The sequence below is a fragment of the Nicotiana tabacum genome, chromosome 13 (assembly GCF_000715075.1).
Source record: "Nicotiana tabacum cultivar K326 chromosome 13, ASM71507v2, whole genome shotgun sequence".
Classification (NCBI taxonomy): Eukaryota; Viridiplantae; Streptophyta; class Magnoliopsida; order Solanales; family Solanaceae; genus Nicotiana; species Nicotiana tabacum.
In genome coordinates, this window is record NC_134092.1 from 100,005,045 (window position 1) to 100,030,995 (window position 25,951).

At 40.5% G+C, this 25,951-nt stretch overlaps 2 protein-coding genes and 2 pseudogenes across 2 annotated transcripts; 2 read left to right on the top strand and 2 right to left on the bottom strand.

Moving 5' to 3' along the window:
* The first annotated feature begins 2,119 nt into the window (after nucleotides 1-2,119).
* On the top strand, nucleotides 2,120-2,398 carry LOC142168266 (auxin-responsive protein SAUR21-like). The gene has a single exon (XM_075228925.1). The coding sequence runs from the start codon at nucleotides 2,120-2,122 to the stop codon at nucleotides 2,396-2,398; it is 279 nt and encodes a 92-aa protein (XP_075085026.1).
* A 1,242-nt stretch (nucleotides 2,399-3,640) lies between these two features.
* Nucleotides 3,641-5,022, bottom strand: LOC142167879 (auxin-responsive protein SAUR66-like; annotated as a pseudogene).
* Nucleotides 4,461-5,388, top strand: LOC142168267 (auxin-responsive protein SAUR21-like). The gene is made up of 2 exons (XM_075228926.1): nucleotides 4,461-4,532; nucleotides 5,086-5,388. The coding sequence occupies exons 1-2, from the start codon at nucleotides 4,461-4,463 to the stop codon at nucleotides 5,386-5,388; spliced, it is 375 nt and encodes a 124-aa protein (XP_075085027.1).
* Nucleotides 5,389-5,763: 375 nt separating this feature from the next.
* Nucleotides 5,764-25,951, bottom strand: part of LOC107795784 (PHD finger protein MALE MEIOCYTE DEATH 1-like) — a 31,840-nt pseudogene continuing 11,652 nt past the window's right edge.

Sequence of the window (25,951 nt, forward strand, 5' to 3'; positions counted from 1 at the left end):
AGAATGAGGATTCATATTGCCGATCCCAACTTGTTTGAGATTGAAGCATAGTTGTTGTTTTAGATTAAGTTTGCTGAACCATGTGCTGCCTTGTCATGTAGGTAGGGGACCTTCACATCGAGTATTAGACTTCTTCCTACCTTCTCTAATCTTCTTTTGACTTATTAGTTGTGATATCAAGTCTTCCTATGTGCAAAAGGAAAGGATCAACTGCCCTTTTCAATGTCCAGAATGTGCTATTTTTTCTTGGGCTTTAATACCTACTGCTATTGTTCATGTAATTGTTTGTAAATTGAAAATGGCTAGTCAAAAATTGTTTACAATTTACTTAGAAGACAACACTAACAACAAGGAAACTAAATCATCTTGGTTGAAATTAGTCTTCTGCGGAAGCCCTGGTGCATACTTTTACAATTAAGTCAATAGTCTTTTTTTACTTCTTGCTGGAAAGAATGATTTAATGAAGCCTTTGACATTACGTTCTTTGAATTGAGCTTATCAGCTTACCCAGTGATTGTGAAAGCCAACAGCTATATATTCTTGGTGCAAGACTACTAGAGAGCAACAATATGCAACCAGATTTTCCCAATTTATAAAGAATAAAACAGTTTGGATAAGAATATGGAGTTTTCATGAACAATTAGATGTTAACATTCTGTACACTTGTTGAGTATCATGTATCCATTACAAAACTTGTTGAAGTTAGCTCAACAAACTAGGAATTGTCGGTGACTTGGTTCTTGAAGGTATGAAGCTGATGAGCATCGGGAGGAAACGACTGATACAAGCAAAGCATTCTGAAGATCTACAGTAACACCTCTTCTGATGAGTGATATGATGTAATTCAAGAATAAGGCATCACATGGTAAAGTGATAGGGCCATCACTTGAAAGTTCAAATTCTTCTTCAGACATGTGCAACACTTGTCTGATTACCTCATGTTGTAGATAAGCCAAAGGAACCACAAATCGCTTCTGATCAGTTGTATAGACCACAAAATGCCCTTTGCCAACTATAGAAGATGATGTGCTACAGCTTTCTGCATCATTGTAATCGGATCTTGGAAAAGAAATTTTCTTCCTCTGGTTGGCTGCAAACTTCTGCCATTTCCATGCCATCTTGATGAGTTTCTTAACACTAATCATATTGATTTCTTTGGAAGATAGGAAAGAAAAAAAGGTTAGTTACTTTTTAAAAGGTTTGAGTAATTGCTATCTGCTTGATGATCAAAATGGCTCATGGAAGCAGTTCATTTATAGTTGAGGCTAGAGAATGAATTTTAATTGTAGCTAAAGTTGTCAACCTGAGTTAGGTAGGCAAGGCAGAATCATGTGCTGCTGTTGAATATGGGACCTAATGAATTATGGATATGGCTGGTTGTCTAGTTTTCCAACTGAAGAAAAGAAATTAATGTATTTCTTCCATTTTATGTGCAGAATAACAACAAATGGGCTAAGCTAAAGTCGAACTTTAAAAAAACATCGCAGACATATCGAAAGGGACTAGAAAAGAATGAGTCATATAATTTTTCTTTCTTATTGAATTGATGAAAATAGCAGACAAGTTCATTTAATTGGATTATGAGAATTTTGTTGTTATTCCACAAATATGACATTTTTTTCCAAGTGCTTGTCAAAGAGTTAGAAGGCAATGGCATGTGATATATATTTCATGTCATGTTATCTTTCTTTCTCTTGTGGTATTTCTGTTGCTATTCCTATCTGGCATTCTGTCACTCACCTCTAAACCAGGTGGTCCTGGACTAAATCATCAAATTTATCCATTCTTGTGGATGTTATTTTAAGGGTGTCTTTTCCTGCTCCAAATCATAAGAAACAGTAGGGCCTAGTGTTGTTGTTCAACAAAATTTATGGTCCAAGTTATTTGACAATAGCAGAGTAGGCAAAACCATGTGAAACTTCATGTGCCATTGTCTCTCACCAGTAGCCACCAATTTCTCTTAACCACTAAACTTTTGGATATGATACTTGTCATAAACTTATATATAATCAGACCCAAACATTTCAGAAAAACACAAGTATCCTGACACTCAAAAAACTTTCATTTTTGTTCTGTATTTTCCTTCATCATTTACAGTTACATCATATTCCTTGAGACAATGGGTATCAAAGTGACTCCATTTATTCAGGCTAGCAGAATCCTAAGTAGGCCTTCAACAACTGGAGGTGTTCCCAAAGGACATTGCGCAGTATATGTAGGAGAGAGCCAGAAGAAGCGATTCGTCATGCCAATATCATACCTGAGCCAGCCTTTATTTCAAGACTTGTTAGCTCAAGCTGAGGAAAAGTTTGGATTTGATCATCCAATGGGCGGTCTCACAATACCTTTCAAAGAGGATGTGTTCATTGATCTCACTTCCCGCTTGAGGAGATTATGAGTAGGACCATGGTGCAGATTCTTCTGCCCATGGAATTTTGTAAAGCAATAGTTTTAGAAATGAGAAAGATGAGAGATAGTAGAGATGTCACTTCCATTTAAGTGGGACTTGACAATGAGGGAAACAAATTCCTTGTTTTTTCTGAACCATTTTGTATAGTAGTAGTAGTAGTAGTAGTAGTAGTAGAAAACAAGGATTTTCTGCTTGTAAAGTTAGTTAAAATGTCTAACCTCCTGTCAAATGGATATAGCCAGTTTTTATATAAGCAAAAATTTTCAAGTCACTTGATTAGAAGACTCAATACTTTTATATGTTCATGTTTCCTAATTCAGTAGACGGATGTGCGTGACATTTTGCACTACTATCACTATTTACAGCTCTCCGACCTACTTTGTGTGGTTGTATGATAAAATTCTTAAATTTACATTCTCCAGATCTCCAGATATATAATAAATCTGAAGATGCTTCTGAGCAGATGAACTCCACATCTTGTCTAGTGGTAGCGAAAACGACGTATTAAATCACATGATTGTGAGTGCAGTGTGAGAAAAGGGCATGTTCAGCTTAGTTTCTTGACTTGAATATCTGGAAGCTAGGGAAAGTGCAGAATTTGATGCTTTAAGCTAATTGAAAATACACATGTAAATATCTTGATATATCTGTGATTATGTCACCATCTCTTAAGAGATGGGCTTTGTTATTATGGCCTGAGGAAAACTTGCAGGTTCCATTTGTATATTTGGATATGAATCATGAATGACCTGTTACTAGAAATAAGATATGAAGTGGTGGCCCGGTTAGTGTCCTATAAGAGGAACCACTGAGCTTTATTATTACACTCTAAAATTGTTGCTGTAATTTGCAGCTTCCTTTTCAGTTTTCAATATATAATGATCCAGTATGAAATTTAACTAGAAAGAAAGTCTGAAAGAGGAACACTCCAGGGTCGTTTGGTTACCGGGATAAGAATATTAATCCCGGTATAAAATTTGGGATTATAATTATCCCATGTTTGCTTGTGGGTATTATCTAGTACTGGTATAAATTTTATACCAAAATGGTGGTATTAGTTATTCCATATAGGAGGTGGGGTGGATAATCCCTTGCATTGGTGTGATCATATGTCTGTAAATGTAAGTTTCAATGGACAAAGTTGATTGCCTGCAATAAAATAATAGTGCTACTCCAAGATGAGAATGTTAAAGCTTCTCAATTGTCAAATTGCAAAGTGAGTTATAGATCTGGTTAATTTCAAGATAAAGCTCTATTCCAGTCTGCAATGATACAAGCTTTCAGTTGCCTATTTTTCTACAGCTATGAAGTCTATGTTGAGCTATTATTTACAAAACATGATGTCATGACTCAATAAACAAGAATTTGTTGATTTCCACTTTCTTGGTGAAAGGAAGAAGTTGAACAGCAACATGAGGGAATTGAGAGGAGCAATGCTTTGTGAAGATCTCCAACAGTTACACCTTTCTTGATCAGTGACATGATGTAGTCCATGAACGCCGAATCACAGGGTAATGTAATAGGATCACCACTTGGTAGTCCAAACTCTTCTTCAGACATGTTTAAGCACCTTTGATCAATTGTATAGACTACAAAATGGCCTTTTCCGGCAATAGAGGATGAAGATGTACTAAAACTGTCTGCATCACTACCATTTCTTGGAAGTGAAATCTGCTTCCTCTGCTTGACCGCGAACTTTTGCCATCTCCTTGCCATTTTGATGAGCTTCTTAGTACTGACCATTGTCTTTCTTTCCATTTTTCTTTTTCTTGAAAGTTAGGAAGCAAGAAAGTAAACTAGAAATTTAGAAACTTTTGATGGCTGAATAGATAATTCTTTTACTTGACGATGAAAAATGTCCATAGAAAAGGGGGTTATATTTATACAAGAGGTTGTAGACAGGCTTTGAGTTGGAGATGAAGTTTTGTTACTAACAACCAAAGGCTAAGCCATGTGCTGATGCCTGTTGGCTATGTTGCTATGGGGCCTTAAATTTGTGGATGAAGCTAAGTTTCGTCTTTTTTACTTTGACAACAGGCGCCTATTAGTAATGATATCAGCTCATACTTGGTTACTTCTCACCAATGCCAATAATTTGAAACCATTAGATGAGCAATTGCAGGTTAGAAGCAAAACCATGTGCTTCTCCCTTCTTGGTCATGTAGATAGGGGACCTTTGAATTGTCATCTTGGCTAGTTGTGCTATAAAAACAGATGCATTAAAGCTGAGTTTTAGAGGACACTGGAGAATAGTTTAGGTTAAGCAGAGTATGAGAAACCTGATGTTATTCCACTGGCCTAAAATTCTAAGTTCTTGTCAAGGAGTTAGAAGGCAATACCATGTGATACTTAGTCATAAACTTCATCCATTCTTGTGGCTTTTCTTTTAAGGGTGTCTTTCTGTTCCTAATCTTAGAAGCAGTAGGGCCTAGTGTTGTTGTTCAACAAATTTATGGTCTGAATACTTTGACAATAACAGAGTGAGCAAAACCATGTGAAACTTCGTGTGCTATTGTCTATCACTAGTTGGTTATGAGACTTGCCATTAACTTATATAAATACTCAAAACAACAAAGGATTTGAGCAAAACACAAGAATCCAGATTACAAAAAAAAACCCTTCCATTTTCTGTACAATTCTCAAATTCTTGTTCTTTCTTTTCCTTCACTATTTAGAGTTACCAAATACTCCTTGAGACAATGGGTATTAAAATGACTCCATTTATTCAGGCTAATCGAATCCTAAAGAGGCCTACAACATGTGGAGGTGTTCCAAAAGGACATTGTGCAGTATATATAGGAGAGAGCCAGAAGAAGAGATTCGTCGTGCCAATATCATACATGAGCCAACCTTTATTCCAAGATTTGTTAGCTCAAGCCGAAGAAGAGTTTGGATTTGATCATCCAATGGGCGGTCTCACAATACCTATCGAAGAGGATGTGTTCATTGATCTCACTTCCCGCTTGAGGAGATCATGAGTAGGACCGTGGTGCAAATTCTTTTGCCTATGAAATTTTGTAAAGTAGGACTAGAGATGAGAAAGAGGAGATTGTAGAGTTCATTGTATAGTTCAGAACCACAAGAACCTTTGGAGGGTAAAATTTATGACTAACAGAAGTTCTAGTTCTTATTAATCACTTTAGTCACATTTACCTACACAACTCTTATTCTTTCAGTCTTTCAGTTTTTAGATATTCAGTCTGCTTTATAGCCTGCTGTTTTTCATTCTTATTCCTTTCTATCAAACAAGTAAATGGACTTAAAGTGCAGAAAGAAATGTGTAAACAAGCAGGGGACGCGCAGGATATATGAATCATCATTGACTATTGAGTTTGTCCTTGAAAGAATCGAGTAACACGTGTAACAACAGAAAAAAAAACACAGAAAAACTGCACAAGTATATGACTGACTATATGATGATTATCTTGTTATGACTATACAAATTTTGTCCCAAGTCAATTTTCTCTCTCTGTCCCTAACATCAGTATATCAGGTCCATGCCAAATTCAGAATCACAAGGCACTAGTGATGTCGCATAATGACCAAACTCAAGGTTGTTCTGTGCTCTTGGTGGTGCAAGTGAAGTGCAACAAGCCTCACACACAAACAACAGTGGCACAACCTCAGAATCCTCGATCCCACAGCAGCGAGTGTGCTGCCATATCTCACATATATCACATGAAACCATCCTTTCACCATCATCGTCTCGAGCCCCACACCTACAGTTAACTGTCCAATTATTAGCCCCTCCTTCATTTTTTAACTCACTCTCCAAATCCAACCCAAAACCCCTCACACAAAGTTCTGAGCCAGACTCGACAATGCCAAAGAGCACTTCACAATCTCCCATTTTTTCCATCCCTACAATATCTGTTACCATAAAATTGTCCATAATACAATAAGTGTCCCTCGTTGCAGACTCAATAGCTATTTTCAGATCACCAATTGTGGAATGTAGCGGAACTTCAACCAGTTCTCCGAGGGGATATCCCTTTCTAAGTACAGCTTCCAAACCACTAGAACTCGGCAAAATGCAACAAATGAACCTCAGCAATATATCATCTGGATCATCCCTAAATGGCCATTCCTTCACAAAATGCTTACTATCCAAAACTGTCCTAACAGCTAGCTTTAGCACATTAGATTCTGCAAAGCTCAATAGCAGATTATTATACAAGCATAAAACATCACTGTAAACATCAGTTCCAGGATTAACAGCATAGTTCTGAACTGGCTCCGGGTGCTTTTCTTGTTCAGGTTGATCACAATTCCGAAGCTCCTGAATCGTGTACTCCAACACCCTGGTAGCTCGATTCACTGCACGACGAACAACATAGCCTCCAACAATCACATTATTCATCGATTTCAGAATATAATCAATCAACCCCGTATTGCCAATGTGGAGACGAGCAGCCTCACGCGCCTCCTGCCTACTCATACCACAACTCCCAAATCTGTTTGTTGCTTTCTTTTCTTTCAATGCATCAACAATCACATCTGCAGTGAACTCAAGTCTTCTCACTGGCCATCTACTGTCAAGAGATGCTGCTATATTCGAAAACTTTCTATACCTCACTGATTTTTCCTTCCCCTCAGACTTGCTTGGTGCAGCATTTCTTATCAAATATCTCGACGAAGAACATGCTCTTACAACAGGAGCAACATTTGGCTTCTCCTTAATTGAGTTGCAGGACTTCACAGCAAGCATGAATCTGAAGAGATCACGGATCGTAGTTAAAGGAGTGTGTATACGGTCAAAACCGAGTTTGCCCTTCGTATGACTAATCGAGATTGGGACATGATAGACCAAGGCTCGGCCTCGTGTAGAATCGAGCCATAATGCGAAGTTGGGTCGCCGAGCTCATGATCCAGAGACCGATCAAGATCGAGATCGGCCAAGATCGAGATCGAGCAAGATCGAAACCGGTCACGATCGAGGTCGGCCAAGATCGAGATCGAGCAAGTTAGAGATCGATCAAGATCGAGATCGGCCAAAATTCAGGAGAGCTTATCGAGTCAAAAAACAAAAAACCAGAATATCCGCAATTGGGCGAGAATCTCGGAAAATCCCGGCGCATATCAAGGAGGGGCCAATTAATTAATCTATCATGAGATTCCTTACTGTATTTAGAAATTATATTAAGAATAGAACTTCCCTACTATATAAAGGGGGTCTGATTATTTGTAAGGGACAGATTCATTCAGATTCATAGAACATAAAGCAATATACTATCTTTCTTCTGGTTTTGATATTTAGTCATTTTGTTCTTCTATCAGTTACTCTCCATTCAGTTTGAGGGTGACAAAACTTGAAGGCTTAGGCTAATTAATCCATTCGGTTTGCATTCATTTCTTTCACAATTAATTTCGATATTCATTTATATAATTTTCTCAATTTGTACCGAATTATACCACATATCCTTAGAACCGCGTATAAATTCAATCGTTATCCATTTTTTGGGTAAACAGTTTGGCGCCCACCGTGGGGCTAAGGATAGTAGTGGTTATTTGATACAAATCTCTGTAAAACACACTATTTTACATTTGCTCTTGTAAGTATCTTTGATTTCAGGCTAAAAATGACGAACTCTCAATTAATACCCCTACATATCTACAACGAATCTGGCCATCAAGGGGAGAATAACTACAGAACGCCCGAGGATGGAAGGCCACCCGCTGAACCTGTTGAAACTCGGGTCGTGGATCCGATTGATGTCTGTATTACTAAAGAAATTCGGGGAAACCCTGTCAAAGGGAGCAATGATATGGTATCATAATTTACCACCTAACTTTATCGATTCTTTTGTCATGCTTGCAGATTATTTTATAAAAGCACACGCCGGAGCCATAAAGGTCGAGACTAGGAAGTCGGACCTTTTCAAGGTAAAGAAAAAAGAGAACGAGATGCTAAGAGAGTTTGTATCTCGTTTCCAAATGGAACGAATGGATATACCACCGGTCACAGACGATTGGGTCGTTCAAGCTTTCACCCAAGGACTAAATGAACGAAGCTTAGTGGATTCACAGCAGTTGAAGCAGAACTTGATTGAGTACCCGACTGTTACCTATGCTGATATACATAATTGATATCAATCAAAGATTAGAGTCGAAGACGACCGGCTGGGGGCTCCTTCTGGATCCTCTACCAAAAGAGACACCAATCGAGAACCGAGGATGAACATGGATCGATACCAACCATATAATAGAGATCGTAGGGGCAACGAGCATGGGCACAACTCCGTACGATGTGAGAGAAGAAGCGATCGAGGCCAAGGCTCTCGAGGACTGATCAACAAGAATGGTTTAGACAGGCATACCGGACCTAAGGAAGCACCGCGATTGTCGGAGTATAACTTCAATGTTGATGCATCCGCCATCGTATCGGATATCGGACGCATCAAAGATACTAAATGGCCCCAACCTCTGCAGACCGATCCAGCCCAAAGAAATCCCAATCAAGTATGCAAGTATCGTGGCACCCATGGCCACAGAACGGAAGATTGCAGGCAGTTGAGAGAAGAAGTAGCCCGGTTATTCAATGAAGGGCACCTTCGGGAGTTTTTATGTGATCGGGCCAAGAATCACTTCAAAAACAGAGAGTTCAATAGACAAAATAAGCAAGAAGAACCGCAACACATTATTCACATGATTATCGTAGGTATCGATGTTCCCCAAGGGCCAGTGTTTAAACGCACTAATGTCTCGATCGTAAGAGAGAAGCGATCTCGGGCTCAGGATTACATACCGAAAGGAACCCTGTCCTTCAACGATGAAGACGCAGAAGGAATCATCCCCCCATAACTATGCACTAGTAATATCTGTACTCATGAATAAGACTTAAGTGAAGCGTATGTTAATTGATCCAGATAGTTCGGCCAACATCATTCGATCGAAGGTCGTAGAGCAACTTAGTCTACAGGACCAAGTTGTGCCCGCGACCCTAGTACTAAACAAATTCAACATGGCATGTGAAACTACTAAGGACGAGATAACGTTTCCAGTAAACGTGGTTGGGACCATCCAAGAAACGAAATTCCACGTGATCGAGGGTGACATGAGGTATAATGCCTTGTTCGGGAGACCATGGATCCATAACATGAGAGCAGTACCCTCGACCCTTCACCAGGTTCTAAAATTCCCAACACCATAGGGAATCAGAACAATCTACGGGGAGCAACCCGCCACAAAGGAAATGTTTGCTGTCGACGAAGTGATTCCGATATCGTCACTCTCATCGACAAAGGAGACCAATTAGCAATCACAAACGCCGGCCTCGACCCAACTAGAAAAGCAGGAGTCTGACGAAGATGATGATTATGGGATCCCTCGATCCTTCATAGTCCCTGATGATTCCGACGCTACCAAATCAACGGTCGAAGAATTGGAGCAAATCACACTAATCGAACAACTACCCAAACGAAAGGTATACCTAGGCACGAGGTTAAATCCCGAGCTCAAGAAAAAGCTTATTCAATTTCTTATAGCTAACATGGATTGTTTCGCTTGGTCCCATCTTGACATGACACGGATCCTACCGGAAATCACCACCCATAGACTAAGCTTGGATCCGAAGTTCCATCCGGTGAAGCAAAAAGAAGACCACAGTCCGAGGTCAAGCATGCTTTCGTCAAAGATGTGGTAACCAAGCTTCTAAAAGTAGGGTCCATCCGTGAAGTAAAATAACCCGAATGGTTAGCAAAAGTAGTAGTCCCTAAAAAAGAAAACAGGCTTAGAATGTGTGTAGATTACAAGGATCTAAATAAAGCATGCCCCAAGGATTCTTTTCATTTGCCTAATATCAATCGCATGATCGATGCCACAGCCAGCCACGAGATCCTCAGTTTTCTCGATGCCTATTCCGGGTACAATCAAATACAAACGAGCCTGGATGATCAAGAAAAGACCTCGTTCATCACTAAGTATAGTACCTACTGCTACAATGTAATGCCATTTGGATTAACAAATGCTAGTGTCGCTTATCAACGCCTAGTAAATCGGATGTTCGAAGAATAAATAGGAAAATCTATGAAAGTTTACATTGATAACATGCTAGTTAAGCACCTGCGAGCAGAGGACCATTTAAAGCACTTGTAGGAAACTATCAGTATATTGAAGAAGTACAACATGAAGCTAAACTCGGAAAATGTGCATTCGGGGTCGGGTCAGGCAAATTTCTCAGGTTCATGGTATCTAACCGAGAAACCGAGATTAATCCTGACAAGATCAAAACTATCGATGGCATCATGGTGATAGATAGCGTAAAGGCCGTATAGAGGTTAACCGGGCGCATGGCCACCCTGGGGCGATTCATCTCAAGATCCTCCGATAAAGGCCACCATTTTTTCTCGTTACTAAAAAAGAAAAATAATTTCACATGGACCTCGGAATGCCAGCATGCCTTGGAAGAGCTTAAACGGTACTTATTGAACCCACCGCTGCTTCACACACCGAGGGCAGACGAACAACTTTACTTATATTTGGAAGTATCGGAGGTAACGGTAAGTGGATTCCTAGTCCGGGAAGAACGAGGTACACAAATTTCCATTTATTATGTTAGCCGGACCTTAGGTGAGGCCGAAACTAGATATCCCCACCTAGAAAGATTTGCGCTCGCTCTGATAAGCGCCTCTAGGAAACTAAAATCAAACTTTCAATATCACCCCATATGTGTTGTAACAACTTATCCACTTCGAAATATTTTGCATAAACCTGAGCTTTCGGGACGGTTGGCCAAATAGGCCATAGAAATCAGCGGGTATAATATCGAATATCGACCCCGAACAACAATTAAGTCTCAAATTTTGGCAGACTTCATAGCTGACTTCACACCAGCCCTAGTACCCGAGGTCAAAAAAGAACTATTGACAAATTCGGGTACATCCTCAGAAAAATGGACCCTCTTCACGGACGGTGCATTGAACGCAAAGGGGTCCGGGCTTGGCATCGTGTTGAAGCCACCGACGGGTAATGTGGTTAGACAATCTATTAGAACTGTAAAATTGACTAACAATGAGGCCGTATATGAGGCCATGATTGCAGGTCTCGAACTAACCAAAGGCTTGGGAGCAGAGGTGATCGAGGCCAAATGTGACTCCCTCCTCGTAGTGAATCATGTTAACGGAACCTTCGAAGTTAGAGAAGAACGAATGCAAAGATACCTAGATAAGTTACAAGTAACTTTGCACCGATTTAAGGAGTGGACTTTGCAACATGTGCCTCGAGATCATAATAGTGAGGCCGATGCTCTCGCAAACTTAGGGTCATCAAATAACGAGCTCGATTCAGGGGCAGTCGTGCAACTCATGAGATCAGTAATCGAAGAAGGTCACTCCGAGATAAATTTCACAAGTTTGACCTGGGATTGGAGAAATAAGTACATAGAGTATTTGAAGACCGAAAATCTTCCCTCAGATCCGAAAGAATCTAGGGCCCTACGCATGAAGGCAGCACAGTTCACTTTGACCGAAGATGGAACCTTGTTTAGGGGAATTTTCAATGGTCCATTAGCGATATGTATGGGACCGGGAGACACCGAGTCCGGTGCTGAATCATTGGCTCAAAAGGTAATCAGAGCCGACTATTACTGGATCAATATGGAAAAAGACACAAAAGAGTTTGTTCGAAAATGTGACGAATTTCAAAAGCATGCGCTAATGATTCACCAACTCGAGGAACTGCTCCATTCAGTCTTGTCACCATGGCCATTTATGAAATGGGAAATGGACATCGTCTGCCCCCTTCCATTGGCACCAGGTAAAGCTCAATTTATTTTGTTTATGACTGACTATTTTTCTATGTGGGTTGAAGCGCAAGATTTCGAGAAAGTTAGGGAGAAGGAAGTCATCGACTTCATTTGGGATCACATCATATGTCGATTCGGGATGCCATCCGAAATTGTGTGTGATAACGGGAAACAGTTCATCGGCAGCAAAGTAACCAAATTTCTCGAAGATCATAAGATCAAAAGAATCCTATCAATACCTTATCATCCTAGCGGGAACGAGCAAGCCGAATCAACCAACAAAACCATCATCCAAAATCTTAAGAAGATGTTAACCGATGCCAAAGGAAAGTGGAAGGAAATTCTACCCGAAGTTCTTTGGGCATATCGCAAAACCTTGAAATCCATTACTGGGGCTACCCCATTCTCATTAGTTTATGGCGCCGAAGCTCTAATACCGGTCGAAGTCGGAGAGCCGAGTATCCGATTCCGAGATGCAACAAAGGAATCAAATAACGAGTCCATGAATACGAGCCTGGAACTATTGGACGAAAGGTGTGAAACCGCCCTCATCCGATTAGCTACCCAAAAGCAACGAATCGAGAGATACTACAATCGAAGAACTAATCTTTGGTAATGTAGGGGAATTAGTGCTAAGAAAAGTCATCCTTAACACCCGAAATCCTAATGAAGGAAAATTAAGCCCGAATTGGGAAGGACCGTACCAAATTCTCGAGATTACCATAAAAGGGTCTTACAAGCTCGGAACAATGAATGGGGAACAACTACTAAAATGGTACTATTGCTAAGGTGCACTCTTTTTTCATTCCTTTTCTATTTTCAGATTAACACATGCAGGTAGTCGACAAGAAACGACGACTGAATTTTTAGCAAACGAAGTCTTTAGGTCTGAAAGTATGTGCTGCACTCTTTTTTCCTCAGACCGAGTTTTGTCCCAAATGAGTTTTTTCGGCAAGGTTTTTAACGCGGCAACGATGAATCGTGCTAACTTAGAATCAAGCCCGAATATGAATCGGCATCGGAGATCCATTCGACATTATACGAGGTTCCTTTGCAATCAACCTCGAATACTGGGGGGCTACCCTCGGATATGCATTATCATCGATTATCAACTCTAGAAAGGAAACTACTTCACAAATGGAGGATCTCGATAAATAGGATTTATTGTAAGGGTCAAACGATCAAATCAAACTATGCCCATATAGATTGCTCGAACCCTGTTTTGATCGAGAATAAAGAGAAATATGTCCCTTACAAACATCTTATGCTTTAAAATTAGCAAAATTTCTTTTATCTTCCTTCTTTGCAAAGAGCTTCGTACTTCCAAATATAAACAAGCCCAAGGGCAATACTTAACCGAAATATGAACGATCTCTCCCTCACTCGGGGACTGCCATCCGACTCAAACAGCCCAAGTCATCGGGCCTCGGGAGCAAAATACCTAATAGGCAACGCCCCGATTTTTAAAAATCACAGCCACCCCACTAGGAAACTATTATCTCGAGCAAAGACCAGATAAAACGGGAGAACAAGCCCAATGGGTAACTCCCAAACTAAAAGGCTACGGCCAATTTAACACGGCTCGGAGACGTCCGAAATTCGTAACAAAAAATAGGCCTCCGAAAAATAAAAATAATTTCACAACCAGTTCTAAAGGCTACTCTCGGCAAAATCTCAAACTTAAGAAAGGAAATAAAGGCAAGATTTGTTCGAACCCTCGAGCACAACCTTATTGTTTCGTACTAAGGCATTTTTAACCTTTGTAAGTACAAATAAAGCAAAGGAAAAATACGTGAGCCGAAAGGGCAAGAAAAGTCATATATTTATACACAATAGTTTTTTACAAAGGTCAAATCGGCCTAAATTTACAACGGTCAAAAAATGGCCTCAAAAAAAATGCAAAAGAAAAACAAGAAACCTAATGTCCTAAGTGGCTTGGTCTTCATCGGAGGTTGCATCCTCGGGATTTTCTCCATCTTCAGATTCACTCAAGATATCAGAGTTTTCCTCAAGGAAGGCCAGCCTTCGGTCCCTGTCTTCCTTCACTTTGGCATTTTCAATTTCGGCCACAATATCAAAGCCCTGGGCACTGACCCCTCGAGATCTTCCCTTCGAACCTGCCATTTCGCATGTTTGACCATGTCGATGGCCTTGGCCTGGTTGACCTCAACATTGACCCTGAACTGGGCCACTTTAGCATCAACTCTTTTGTTAGCCTCGGCCACCTCGGATCTGGCCAATTCGAGTTCATCGGCCAAGCTTGCCTTATAAGTAATGGCCAAATCCAACCGATGCTGAATGTCGATGTTCTTTTTAAACTCTTCCGCCTCGGCTTGTATCGCATCCACCTGCATTTGGAGCCATCCAATTTATTCTAACCTCTGTCAGGCTTGCAGAATCGGATCATTAGTAGTTATCTCCGATTCATCTTCACTATCGTGAATCACTCGAAATACCTGCTCAGCCATCTCGACATGCTCATCCCGAGCCATTGCCAAATATGCCTGAAGCTTCTCACTAAGAAGTTTGTAGGTGTCACTCTTCTCACTGAGATTCCGAACCTCAGCCTCATGCTCCTCCCGGATTTGGAGGAAAGCCTCATGATGTTAGAATTATCTACAACTCTAAGTACAAAAGAAACAGTAGATATACCCTCGAAGTTATCTGATTCAGAGCATGCTGGTCCTCGTTAAAAAGGCAAGCGGCTCCTACCGCATTCATCACGCCCTGATCCTCTTCGGTCACCAAGGACCTAAGGTAACTAGCAATCCCCAATGGGGGAGAGAAAACTCGGGCATCCTCCGGGATGGAGAGCACTATTTTCTGCCTACGATTGGGATTAACACTCGGGGTCGGGAGTCGGTCCACCAGTTTTGGGCTCGATGAAAACCTGATAGCGCTCGACCATGTTGCTTTCTTCGGTACCGATAATCCACCGAAGCCGATAATATCCTCCGAGGCAGCGGACTCGAGCCCATCCAGAAAGCCATGGATATTAGTCGGCTCCGAATACCCTCGTAAGATTGACTTTCCAACATGTTAGCCTCACAGATCATAGCATCCAAAATCTGAGAGGATCTACTAATGTTGACTATCCCGAGATCATCCCTCGAGATATCTTCTGCTGCCCGTGAAGCCTTTCCCCCGGTCTCTCCTTCGACCATCTCAGCCCGGGACGGAATGGCCTCAGCTTTTCCTTGTTCAAGAATTATGGCCAGAGCTCCTTTATCGACCTCCACCGATTTGGAGGATTGATGTATCATAACATTATCCCTCACACAGACTACCTCCTCTTCTCTTTCTTCGGGCTCATCCCTTAATCGGCGGATCAAGTACGAAGGCATAATATCGGAGCCCCCCTTGGGCTTGTGAGATTTATTCGTCGATTTTTTCTTTTCCGAGACCGGGGAACTCGGAGCCCCTTTCCTTTTCTTCTTTTTGACCTTCTTCGGAGCAGGGACTTCTTCGTCACCAGATGAGGGCCTCATGGCCACATCTTTCCCAAGGCCTCTCAAGGAATAAAAAATGGGAATAAGCAAGAGAAGAAGATCAAATGATAATCGTTCTAAGAAAGATACTTACCATGACTGCGGGCCTCCCATTGACCCTTTGATAATTCCATCCAAGCACGCTCAGAGTACGGTCTCTACAGCACCAGACCTTCAACCCATTGCTTAAGTTCCAGAATCGGTTCCGTTATCCGGGCCACAGCTGTAGCAAGCATAGAAAAAGTGGATCAAGAAAATAAAAAGCAGAGCCATAAAATTAAACATTTGTAGGAGAATAGTACTCACGATTCATGTTCCATTTCTCAGGAAATGACATGTCGTCAGCAGGGATCGGGTCCGAAGTTCTGATTCGAACAAATCGGCTCATCCAACCTCGGTCATGAGTCTCGTCTATGCTCGAGAACGAGGCTTTGGTGGCTCGGCGAGCAAGTTTGATTAGCCCTCCTTGATAGAGTCGGGGACTGTAAAGGCGCATGAGGTGATCGAGGGTGAAAATATACCCCTCGATTTTGCTCGAGAAGAATCGCAGGAGAATCACTATTCTCCAAAAAGAAGGGTGGATCTGGTCGAGGGTCATGTCATATCTCTTGCAAAAGGCGATGATGACTGGGTCTAAGGGACCCAAAGTGAAAGGATAAGTATAAACACTTATGAACCCCTCCACGTGGGTAGTAATCGATTCTTCAGGCGATGGGACTACCACATGCTTTTTGGCCCAGTTGCATTCCTTTTTTACTTTGTCGAGGATTTTCTCGGTGATTGTGCACTGGTACCTCGAGATCGTCTCACATCGGCCCGTACTGAAGAGGGCTTTTCGACCTTAAAGTCGATGACGGTTGAGCACCCTACCGGAATGAATTCCTCAGGGTGAGGCTCCGCAGCATCCTCACCACCGACGGGTCGTGATGAAGAAGCGGTCTCTTTTTGCGGCACTGTTTTGGAGGTTTTCGCCATTGATGATCAAAGGAAAAGAGAATTAGGGTTATATGCAGTGTGAAAATTATGAAGCAAAGAGATTTTCTGAAGAAGATGCAAGAGTAGAGAAGAAGTTGTTGAGTGAAAAGTTTGAATGAGCATGAAAGTTTGAATACTTATAGCCTGGTAATGACGGTTCAGAACTGGTAGTGGCCGACCAATGATTGACAGGCATTTAATGCCTTGGTAACTGGACCGACAGGATGTTTGTCACATATGTCATAATCGGGCTCGTCGCTGACGTCGTCGCCCACCGAGTCGGAGTTCGGAAATTCATATCGTTTCTCGTTATCTTCTTTCCGAGAAACGAGTGGACTATCTGTATACGGTCAAAACCGAGTTTGCCCTTCGTATGACTAATCGAGTTTGGGACATGATAGACCAAGGCTCGGCCTCGTGTAGAATTGAGCGATAATGCGAAGTTGGGTCGCCAAGCTCGTGATCTAGAGACCGATCAAGATCGAGATCGAGCAAGATCGAGACCGGTTACGATCGAGATCGGCCAAGATCGAGATCGAGCAAGTTAGAGACCGATCAAGATCGAGATCGGCCAAAATTCAGGAGAGCTTATCGAGCCAAAAAATAAAAAACCGAAATATCCGCAATTGGGCGATAATCTCGGCAAAAATACCAGCGCATATCAAGGAGGGGCCAATTAATTAATCTATCATGGGATTCCTTACTGTATTTAGAAATTATATTAAGAATAGGACTTTCCTACTATATAAAGGGGGTCTGATTATTTGTATGGGACAGATTCATAGAACATAAAGCAATATACTATCTTTCTTCTGGTTTTGATATTTAGTCATTTTATTCTTCTATCAGTTACTCTCCATTCAGTTTGAGGGTGATAAAACTTGAAGACTTAGGCTAATTAATCCAGTCGGTTTGCATTTCTTTCACAATTAATTTCAATATTTATTTATATATTTTCTCAATTTCTACCGAATAATACAATATTTTCTTAGAACCGCGTATAAATTCAATTGTTATCCATTTTTTGGGTAAACAGAGTGTCACTCAAACCTCTATAGCAAACAACCATCTATTTCATTACATTAGATCTGCTGTTGTATGTGAAATCATCAGTCACCTGATCAACTTCAATTGAGCTGAGCATTTCAATAGCTCTTTCATAATTGTGCTCCATTATCCCAAAACTTCCATGGATAAATTATGTAATCCCATCGCCCAAACCACGTATTCCCATAGGCAACCCCATACAACAAATGTAAATCCATCGAATGCTTCTTCGATACATCTTCAACAGTGATTTTAATTTAAAAAATAGATGAAAATATTTCAAGAACTCAACTAATACATTCAAAACCAGAATCTGATACATCAAATACTTAAGAGAAATGTTTATTGCCGAGCTCTAAGATTAATGCAAATATGATCCCAAAGGTCCATAACTTCGCGGCCATAGAGAAATTTTGATCCACCTTCTAATGAGATTATATGTGAAGTTACTTAAGTTAACTATAGTTAGTAGGCTTTTATTAGTTAACTAGAGTTAGACATAATAAATTAGTTGACAACTGTCACATTAGTAGGTTGGATATATACATGTGCACTGTACACATTTTGCAATGAATGAGAAAACATCGAGAAGCTTCTTTTTCTCTCTCTGAGTTCATCTTTGTTCTTCAATCCTTCTTCTCAATTCAGCAATCTAACATGGTATCAGAGCAGTGGTTGATTGTATCAGAGCTCTGATTGAATGATTCTAGGGATGTTTCACAGAATTGAAGAAAAATCGAGAGAATTAGTTCAATTTCTTATTGTTTTTGCTGAACCCTAATTATGCGGGAGTGATGGCGATTGGAGAAGATTCAAGCAGTTCTGAGCTCGACGGAACCACCGTGAACAGTGATATTGGTGTCGCAACTGGAGGAGGAATAATGAATCTTGACCACAATCATCCACTTTACCTACATCCATGTAATGGACCAGGATCAATGTTTGTCGGACTGCTGCTGATAGGTATGGAAAACTATATAATCTGGAGTCGTGCGATGAAAATGGCATTATTAGGAAAAAATAAACTCTATCTCGTTGATGGATCCACATGCAAAGCTGATTTTGGTGTGGAATTGGAGAATCAATGGGAGAGATGCAATGACATTGTTACTTCATGGCTAATGAGTAATGTGAGCAAGGAATTACATATTGGTGTACTGTTTTCTTCGAATGCACAGACGGTTTGGGCTGAATTGTGAGAGATGTTTGACAAGGTAAATACGTCGAGACTCTACTATTTGCATAAAAAGATTTTCACATAAGTGCATGAATCATCCTCTGTGTCCGTATATTTTACAAAGTTGAAGGATTTGTGGGCAGAGTATGATTCAATCCTCCCACCACCATCTTCCAAAGAGTATGTTAATCAATTAGAGTTTCAACGTCTATTGCAATTTCTAATGGGTCTGAATGATAGTTTTGAGCAAGCTAGAGGACAGATCCTAGTGATTCCTAATGTTCCAACCATTATCAAACATATGCAATGATTATTCAAGATGAAAGTAGGAGATCGTTTGGGAGCAACTTTCTGGGGAATTCTGGATACAATGAGCCAACATCCATGTTTACAGCTCAATCACGCAATAAACCAAGGAGGACCTATAATCTGGAATGTGATTTTTTTCACCAGAAAGGGCATACCAAGGAAGGATGTTACAAGCTAATGAAATGTGATCATTGCGGCAAAATGGGACACTTAAGGAAAATTGCTATCAGATCGTTGGTTATCCGGTAGATTTCAAGGCCAAACGCAAAGCAAATGTAGCTCAACTAGAGGGGAATAGAATGACTGCGAACACACCTACAACACCTACTCAAATGTTTACTCAGGAACAAGTTGCACAAATTTTACAAATGTTGAATAGAACAACTATTGGAAATGATGCCAGTGCACACATGGCAGGTAACTACTTTTTGTAATAGTGTTCATAACATCAAAAACTTTGAGTGGATCATCGATAGAGGGGCTACGAATCATATGACTGGCAATAAGGATTTGTTACATAATGAAACACTAGTAGGAAATGCAGGACAAGTGCAATTGCCTACAGGTGACTCAACCTCAGTGACACATATAGGGACCAGCCAACTTAGCGGAGGTGATTTACTTCAGCATGTTCTTTGTGTACCAGCCTTTAGATTCAATCTTTTGTCTGTGTCTAAAGTGACAAAAGAATTGAATTGTTTTGTGGGCTTCTTTCTTACATTCTGTGTCTTCCAAGATCTCTTGTTTGAGAGGGTGAAGGAGATTGGTAGGGAGGAAGATGGCTTATACATTTTTCTACAACATAGGGATATCAACCACAGAAGATTCATCACTCATTTGTAGTAGCTAACACAGAGAATGCAGCTATGTGACACAAACGGATGGGACATGTGCCTATGCAGATACTCAGGAGAATTGATAGTCTAAAGAGTTGTAAAAGTCCTCAACTAAATAAATGTGTAGTTTGTCCATTAGCTAGACAAACCAGGATGCCATTTCCAATAAGTCACAATAGAAGCATAGATAGTTTTCAATTGATTCATATGGATGTCTGGGGTCCCTACAGAGTTCCTACTCACAATGGGATGAAATATTTCTTTACTTCGGTTGATGATTGTACAAGATGGACTTGGGTGTTCTTAATGAGACTTAAATCTGATGTTGTTTTCTTGCTCAAAAATTTCCTGATTATGGCTAAGGCACAATTTGACAAAACAGTTAAAGTTGTTAGGTCCGATAATGAGAGTGAATTTTTTAAGAATAGTTATAAGGAGCTATTTCAATCCAATGGGATAATACATCAAATATCTTTTCCATACACTCCACAGCAAAATGGAGTGGTGGAAATGAGGCATCGACACATTTTAGAAACAGCCAGAGCTATCAAGTTTCAAGGGCATATACCAATCCAATATTAGGGACATTGTGTGGAGACAGCAGTTTATATAATCAATAGAGTTCCTTCTTCTGTACTTGGATACAAGTCACCTTATGAGATGCTTTACAACAAGCCACCTTCTTTATCTCACATGAGAGTCATTGGGTGTTTGTGTTTTGCCACTTACCTGCCTAGATCAGACAAGTTTCTTCCCAGGGTTGTGAAGTCTGTCTTACTTGGTTATGCTTCTAATCAAAAGGATTATTACTTGTTGAACGTGGAAACTGCTGAATTATTCATCAGCAGGGATGTAATTTTTCAAGAAGATGCATTTCCTCTCCAAAATCTCGCAACTGACTCTGACAACATTCTCATGGAAGATTATGCTGCTTCATCACCTCATGTAGGTGATAGTATGTTTCCCACCAGCAGTGTCTTCTCATCAGAGAAAATGGTGCAACGAATGTCTACACCAGGAGCTTCAGTTGTTGCTGCTCAACCTGTTGCTCCTATGCCATGTAGATCACTTGAGCATGGAATTCTTGATGATATTTCCTCCAACACTAAATAAACAGCCTCCATAGAGCTTGCTTGTGACATGGGAACACCTGTTGCTCCAGCTTCCTCTCCAACACATGAGGATATCAGGAAATCCATCAGAGTTTCAAGGCCACCTATATGGCTCAAGGATTATGTTAGACCAGATAAGGGCAACAAAGCTAGCTATTTCCAGTACCCTCTATCAGATGTTATCAATTATGAGGGGTTATCTTCTAAATATCAGAGTTATCTCTCAAATTTCACTGTTGTAGAGGAGCCACAATCCTACCATGAAGCTACTAAGGATTGGAGGTGGGTGGAGGCAATGTAGGCAGAAATTCAAGCTTTGGAGGACAATAAAACTTGGGCTCTTGTTCCTTTACCCAAGGGCAAGAAGGCCATAGGTTGCAAATGGGTTTACAAGATCAAATATAAGGCCAATGGTAAAGTGGAGAGATTTAAAGATCGTCTCGTTGCCAAGGGTTATAATCAGAAGGAATGGCTAGATTATCAAGAAACCTTCTCACTTGTTGTTAAGATGGTCACTATCAGAAGTGTTCTATCCCTAGCAGCATCCAAGCATTGGACTGTGCATCAGATGGATGTTTACAATGCATTTTTACAAGGAGATCTTTCTGAGGAAGTATACATGACTGTGCCTCAAGGCTTCTCTGGTTCTTCAGATAAGTCATTAGTTTGCAAACTGCTCAAGTCAATTTATGGACTTTAGCAGGCTTCACGACAGTGGAACATTAAGTTGACCACTGCTCTAGTTTCTTCTGGCTTTCAACAAAGTCATCTCGATTACTCTCTTTTCATTAAGAAAGTGGCAGGGAAGATAGTGGTAGTTTTGGTTTATGTTGACGATTTGCTCATCACTGGTGATGACTTTCAGTTAATACAAGACATCAAAGATGTGCTACAATCGTCTTTTAAAATCAAGAATTTAGGGGAACTCAAGTATTTTTTAGGGATTAAATTTGCTAGAAGTGCTGAAGGGATCCTCATGTACCAGAGGAAGTATACCTTGGAGCTCTTTGCTGATTTGGGTCTTTCTGGTTCCAAGCCTGTTGCCACACCCATGAAGTTGCATGTCAAACTCACTACTGTTGAATTTGACACTCATGTTGGTTCTGTTGAGGACAAGGCCTTAGATGATCCAGGGCCTTATCAAAGATTACTTGGGCCATTATTATACCTCGCCATCACTCGACCTGATATTTCCTTTGTTGTCCATTGCTTCAGTCAGTTCATGCATTCTCCAAAACCTTCTCACTGGGAGGCTGCACTCAGAGTGGTCAAATATGTTAAGTCTTGTCCTGGTCTGGGAGTTTTATTTTCAGCTGATTGTTCTGAGACTCTCACTGCGTTTTGTGATACTGATTGGGCATCCTGTCCTAATACTAGGAGGTCAATCACTGGCTATTTGGTCAAGTTTGGTTCTTCCTGATTTCTTAGAAGTCCAAGAAGCAGGCCACCATTTCTAGGAGCTCTGCAGAAGCTGAATACAGGAGTCTCGCTTCCACAGTAGCTGAATTGGTTTAGTTACTTGGATTGTTCAAGTAGTTACGGGTCACTATTTCCTTGGCATGTTCCCATATTCAGTGACACTAAATCTGCTATTCAGATAGCTGCTAACCCTGACTTTCACGAGCGCACCAAACACATCGACATTGATTGCCACTTCATTCGGGAAAAGGTGCAAAATGGTCTCATTAGTACGCTATATCTTGCCACTGCTGATCAACAAGCAGACCTTATCACTAAGGGCCTTAGGAGACCTCAGTATACTCATTAGTTATCCAAGCTCGGCATGAAAAACAACTTCATGTCACCTAGCTTGAGGAGGGGTAATGAGATTATATATGAAGTTACTTAAGTTAACTATAGTTAGTAGGCTTTTATTAGTTAACTAGAGTTAGACATAGTTAGTTAGTTGACAACTGTCACATTAGTCAGTTGGATATCTACACGTGCACTGTACAGAGTTTGCAATGAATGAGAAAACATCGAGGAGCTTCTTTTTCTCTCTCTGAGTTCATCTTTGTTCTTAAATCCTTCTTCTCAATTCAGCAATCTAACAATTTCCATTAATGCAAATCAAATGCCCAAATCTATTACAATGAATCAAACCATGCAAAATGTGAGTTTGATCATCAAAAACACCATCATTAAGATGCTGGTTCCATTTACAATCAGCTGGTATAATCAAATGGTACTTCCTCTTTGAAACAAAATGATGACTCCAACCTGAAAAATCACAAAATACTCAAAAAAAACCAGAAATAAAAGAAAAAACCCAAAGTAAAAAATAGGAAATTCCCAAAACCCAATTCACAAATAAATAGAACGACCAAAAGGGTGTTCAAATTCAAACTGAACGTACCAAAATTCAAACCTAAAAAATGTTGGGAATAAACCCCCTACCAAAATAATATTCACAATAATAAAAGTGGAATAATCATGTAGCACCGAGATACGGTAATTATCAAGAAAAAGAGTGACAACAACACCAAGATTTTTACGTGAAAAACCCTTTGAATAAGGAAAAATACCACGGCCCCGAGACGAGCAACTGATATCGCTATAGCAAGAAATTTTACACTTTGTAGGTCCGAGTAAAATACTCCAAAGATCACTACAACACTCAAAAGAAAGAACCCCTTTTTGATATTCTCACCTCACTACAATATCGCTCACTCTCTATTTTTCTCACAGACTATTTTCTTATACGTTGTCTGTGAAACCTCACTCTTTCTTTTTCTCTTTGTTGGTGTGTGAAAATGAGAGTTGAAGCTCTCCTTTTATAGCCAAAGCCTCACTCTCTAAAGACTACTATATTTGACAATTTTCACACACTTTTTCTTCTTTTTCTTCAATGTTAACAATTCAACAAAGTTGGCTACCAACCCAAATAAATTCAACAAAGTTGGCTACCAAACCAAAAAAATTCAACAAAGTTGACTACCAAACCAAAAAAACTTTCCTTAGGCACATGCCTATTAAATTAGCTATTAAATGAGATGGAACCCATCAATCTTCCCCTCCAGTCTCATTCATCTAGAGGAGGTAGCACTGTCTTCTAGTTTGAGTGCATGCCGACAAGTTCTTTGCATAGCTCGAACTTCTCTTGGTACCACCTTGGTCAACATATCAGCAGGATTTTCACTTGTGTGAATCTTTTTGACCTGTAAAGATTCGTTCTCCACCTGCTCACGAATCCAATAATATCTTACATCTATATGCTTTGTTCTTGCATGGTACATGGAGTTCTTGCTCAAGTCTATTGCACTTTGACTGTCACAATAGACGACATACTCTTTTTGATGCAATTCCAGCTCTTGAAGAAACCGCTTGAGCCATACCATCTCCTTGTCAGCTTCTGTAGCGGCAATGTACTCTGCTTCAGTTGTAGAGAGTGCAACACACTTCTGCAACCTCGACTGCCATGATATAGCTCCCCCTGAAAATGTAAACAAATATCCAGTAGTGGATTTTCTATTATCAATGTCACCTGCCATATCAGCATCTGTATAGCCCTTCAAGATTGGATCAGATCCTCCAAAGCACAAACAATCTCCTGTGGTACCTCTCAGGTACCTGAGTATCCACTTGACTGCTTCCCAATGTTCCTTTCCAGGATTTTCAAGAAACCTGCTGACAACACCAACTGCGTGAGCAATATCAGGTCTAGTACATACCATTGCATACATTAAGCTTCCGACTGCTGAAGAATAAGGAACTTTAGCCATGTTTCCTTTCTCCTCCACTGTTGTAGGACACATCTTCTTACTCAACTTTAGATGACCAGCAAGAGGTGTGCTGACTGGCTTAGCATTCTTCATGTTGAAGCGTTCTAGTACACGTTCAATGTACTTCTCCCGAGACAGTCACAACTTTCTACTTGTTCGCTCTCGAACTATCTTCATACCCAGAATTTGTTGTGCTGGGCCCAAGTCCTTCAAATCAAAAGACTTGGACAAATCTCCCTTCAACTTTGCGATCAACCCCTTGTCTTTTCCTACAATTAACATGTCATCCACATACAACAACAATATAATAAAGTTATTTTCAGAAAATCTTTTGAAGTATACACATGGATCAGAATATGTCTTTGTGTAAGTTTGACTTTTCATGAATGAGTCAAACTTTTTGTACCACTGCCTTGGTGCCTGCTTCAACCCATAAATACTCTTATTCAATATGCACACCATGTGTTTCCTTTCATCTACTTCAAATCCTTCTGGCTTCTCCATATAGATATCTTCTAAATCTCTGTGAAGAAATGCAGTTTTCACGTCCAACTGCTCCACTTCAAGATCTAGGCTAGTTTCTAAGCTCAAGATTGTTCGAATAGAAGTCATTTTGACAACAGGTGAGAAAATTTCGTCAAAATCAATACCTTTCTTCCGCTCGAAGCCTTTTACCACCAATCGAGCTTTGTATCTGACCAGCTTGGCATTTCCATCTTTCTTGAGTTTAAAGACCCACTTACATTTGAGTGGTCTTTTACCCTTTGAAAGTTCAACCAGCTTGTACGTGCCATTTTTCTGCAAAGATTCCATCTCCTCTTGCATGGATTTTATCCACTGGTTCTTTTCTGGATGGGACATCACCTCCTTAAGACTTTCTGGCTCCCCTCATCACTGATGAGGACATACTCAGTGGAAGGGTATCTGCATGACTCTATCCTTGGCCTTTCTGATCTCCTCAGAGGTTGAGGTTGTTCTTCTCCCTGAGTGGGGTGATCCACTTGTTCGACATCATCATCAAGTTGCTCCCCCTCCTCAATAACCTCAACAGGTTGCTCCCCCTGCACGGCAACCTCGTCGATCGTACTTTTTGTACTTGTGAGATTGTTAGAAGTAGAAGGAATAGTAACAAG

Bases quoted from the DNA above. Each gene is read 5' to 3' on its own strand.
- LOC142168266 (XM_075228925.1), top strand. From the start codon at position 2,120: ATGGGTATCAAAGTGACTCCATTTATTCAGGCTAGCAGAATCCTAAGT.
- LOC142168267 (XM_075228926.1), top strand. From the start codon at position 4,461: ATGATATCAGCTCATACTTGGTTACTTCTCACCAATGCCAATAATTTG. The intron at 4,533-5,085 runs GTTAGAAGCAAA...TTCACTATTTAG, and splicing joins CATTAGATGAGCAATTGCAG to AGTTACCAAATACTCCTTGA.